Source organism: Babylonia areolata, chromosome 20 (assembly GCF_041734735.1).
Source record: "Babylonia areolata isolate BAREFJ2019XMU chromosome 20, ASM4173473v1, whole genome shotgun sequence".
Classification (NCBI taxonomy): Eukaryota; Metazoa; Mollusca; class Gastropoda; order Neogastropoda; family Buccinidae; genus Babylonia; species Babylonia areolata.
In genome coordinates, this window is record NC_134895.1 from 46,388,089 (window position 1) to 46,390,588 (window position 2,500).

Genomic DNA, 2,500 nt, shown 5'->3' on the forward strand with positions numbered 1-2,500 from the left:
TACAGTATAATACAATACAATACAATGCCGTACAATGCAATGCGGTGCAATACGGTCAGTACAGTACAGTACAATGCGATACATCTTTCCTCAGCATCATAGCTATCATCCTCTTCGTATTCTTCTCCTTCTTCCGCTTCTTCTTCTTTTCATTATGATTATGATTATCATCATCATCATCATCATCATCATTATTATTATTATCATTATTATCATCATTATTATTACCATCATCATCGTTGTCGTCGTCATCATCATCAATAGTGGAAGTAGTAGCAGCTGTAGTATCATTATGACGACTATGTCGATGATGATGTTGATGATGATGATGATGATTATAGTTGTTGTATTCATTATCGTTATCGTCATCATCGTCATCACTATCATTATCATCATCATCATTATCATCACGCGTATATATATATATATATATATATATATATATATATATACATATCTCTCTCCATCTCTCTCTCTATATATATACATATATAAAAATATATACATACATCTCTCTCTCTCTATATATATATATATATATAGAGAGAGAGAGAGAGAGAGAGAGATATCAACACTTCAATTAGCTCAACCAAACCAATTAATCCACACCACACCCCCACACCCCTACCCTTTCCTTTCCCTTCCCTTCCCCCACACGGCAGGTGGTCCCGGAGAAGATCAGCCAGCTGAGGAACCTGCAGACCCTGCTGCTCTTCATCAACCAGCTGAGCAAGCTGCCCGACTCGCTGTGCGAGCTGCCCGACCTGCGCTGCCTGTGGGTGGGCAACAACCGGCTGCGCGCCCTGCCCAGGAACTTTGGGCGCCTGCACCACCTGGACTGGGGCCACCGCTACACCTCCTCGGCCCTGGACGGCAACCCCCTGGTCCACCCGCCCCTGGAGGTCTGCCGCATGGGGCCCGAGGCCGTGGAGCGCTACATGACCTCCATGGACCGCAGCAGCAACAGCAACAAGGCTAGCAGGGACAGGGAGAAGGAGAGGGAGAGAGACAGGGAGAGGGAGAGAGACAGCAGAGACAAACCTCGCGGGGAGACGGACAGAACCACCGCCAGAGACGGCGGCGGCGGGGGGAGGGAGAGAGAGAGGGACAGGGACGGTGGGGGAGAGAGAGACCGTGGTGGTGGTGGTGGTGGTGGTGGTGGAGGAGAGATGGGAAAAAACGCAGGCGGAGGCGGGGGGGTGACTGACAGGAGAGGGGGAGGAGGAGGAGGAGGGGGAGACAGGGAGAGGGAGACGGAGAGGAGCAGGGCCGGGGAGAGGGAGAGAGGGGGAGGAGGAGGAGGAGGAGGAGGAGCGGGCCCGAGCGACAGAGACAGAGACAGGGAGTGGAACAGCAGGGGGGAGCGAGACAGAGACAGCCGGGACAGGGGCCGGGAGGGGGAGAGAGACAGAGACAGCCGGGACAGGGGCCGGGAGGGGGAGAGAGACAGTCGGGGAAGGTACCAGAGAGAGCTGTAGGTGTGAAGGGAATACGGGAGGGGTTGGGGAGTGAGGGGGGGAGGCGGGGGAGTGTGTGGGGGTGGGGGGCGGGGGGTGGGAGGAAGAAGTGCGGGGAGATGGAAGGAGAGAGAGGGAGGGTGTGTTGGGGGAGGGATTACCCTACAAGATGAACCACAATGGATGCTAACTGATGATGGACTCTTTTTAGTGAGAATGGAAATACAAGCTGTTATGATGGATGTTTGATCGTTCGTCTTATTTGTTTGTTTTCTCAGCAAAAACCAGACACAGGGCTCCATCAGCAGTGTACGATAAACTGACATGAACGGCATGGGGGGAAAATGCCAGTCGTTTTCTGCTCGCTTTAACCCTTTGACTGCTGAACTTGCTGAAATGAGATCAACTTGGCATAACTGCTTCTTGTGTCGTTTTTAACTCTCTCTCCATACGAACGGCGAAAGAGACGACGTTAACAGCGTTTCACCCCAATTACCATCATCAAAATATTGCAAACGGAAGGCTCTTATACTGAAGAGGTGAATGTTGACAAAGAATACCACAATTCTGACGACGGAAGCTAAAGGTTGGGTCATTGAGACACCCACTGGACATCCGAGGGGTCTGTGTGGAGGAGAAGAGAGGAATGGCCGCACTGAGTGAGTTAAAGTGGTGGTAATGTCCTATTTCAGCGTGACCTATTGCATTGGTTACAGTTTCATGCTTTCTGTGACCCCAAACAGAAAAAAAAGTAAGATGGTGGCGATGAAAAGCAGTGACATTGATAATCAATAATCAAGATCATTATGTAACTGTTAGAAATCCATAATTTAATCAACCCTTACTCTGTTAATCTTCTTCTGTTCTTTGGTTTATTGTCTATTCACTGCAAGAGATCTAGACATGTACGTGGCAGTCATTCCATTCAGCAAACACACACGCACACGCACAATGGGTGTGGAGAATGATTATGAAGGGACTGGACGTGAGGAAGGGGCTATTAGAATTTGTTAATGACTTCTTCTTCTTCTTCTTCGTTCGTG

The 2,500-nt window shown here is 49.5% G+C and overlaps 1 protein-coding gene across 1 annotated transcript in view; it reads left to right on the top strand.

Moving 5' to 3' along the window:
- LOC143294626 (uncharacterized) overlaps nt 1-2,500 on the top strand; it is a 47,435-nt gene that overhangs the window by 40,417 nt on the left and 4,518 nt on the right. The window contains exon 6 of the mRNA XM_076606003.1: nt 663-1,116. Within this exon, the coding sequence (XP_076462118.1) occupies nt 663-1,116 (454 nt within the window). The remainder of the gene's footprint in view (nt 1-662; nt 1,117-2,500) is intronic.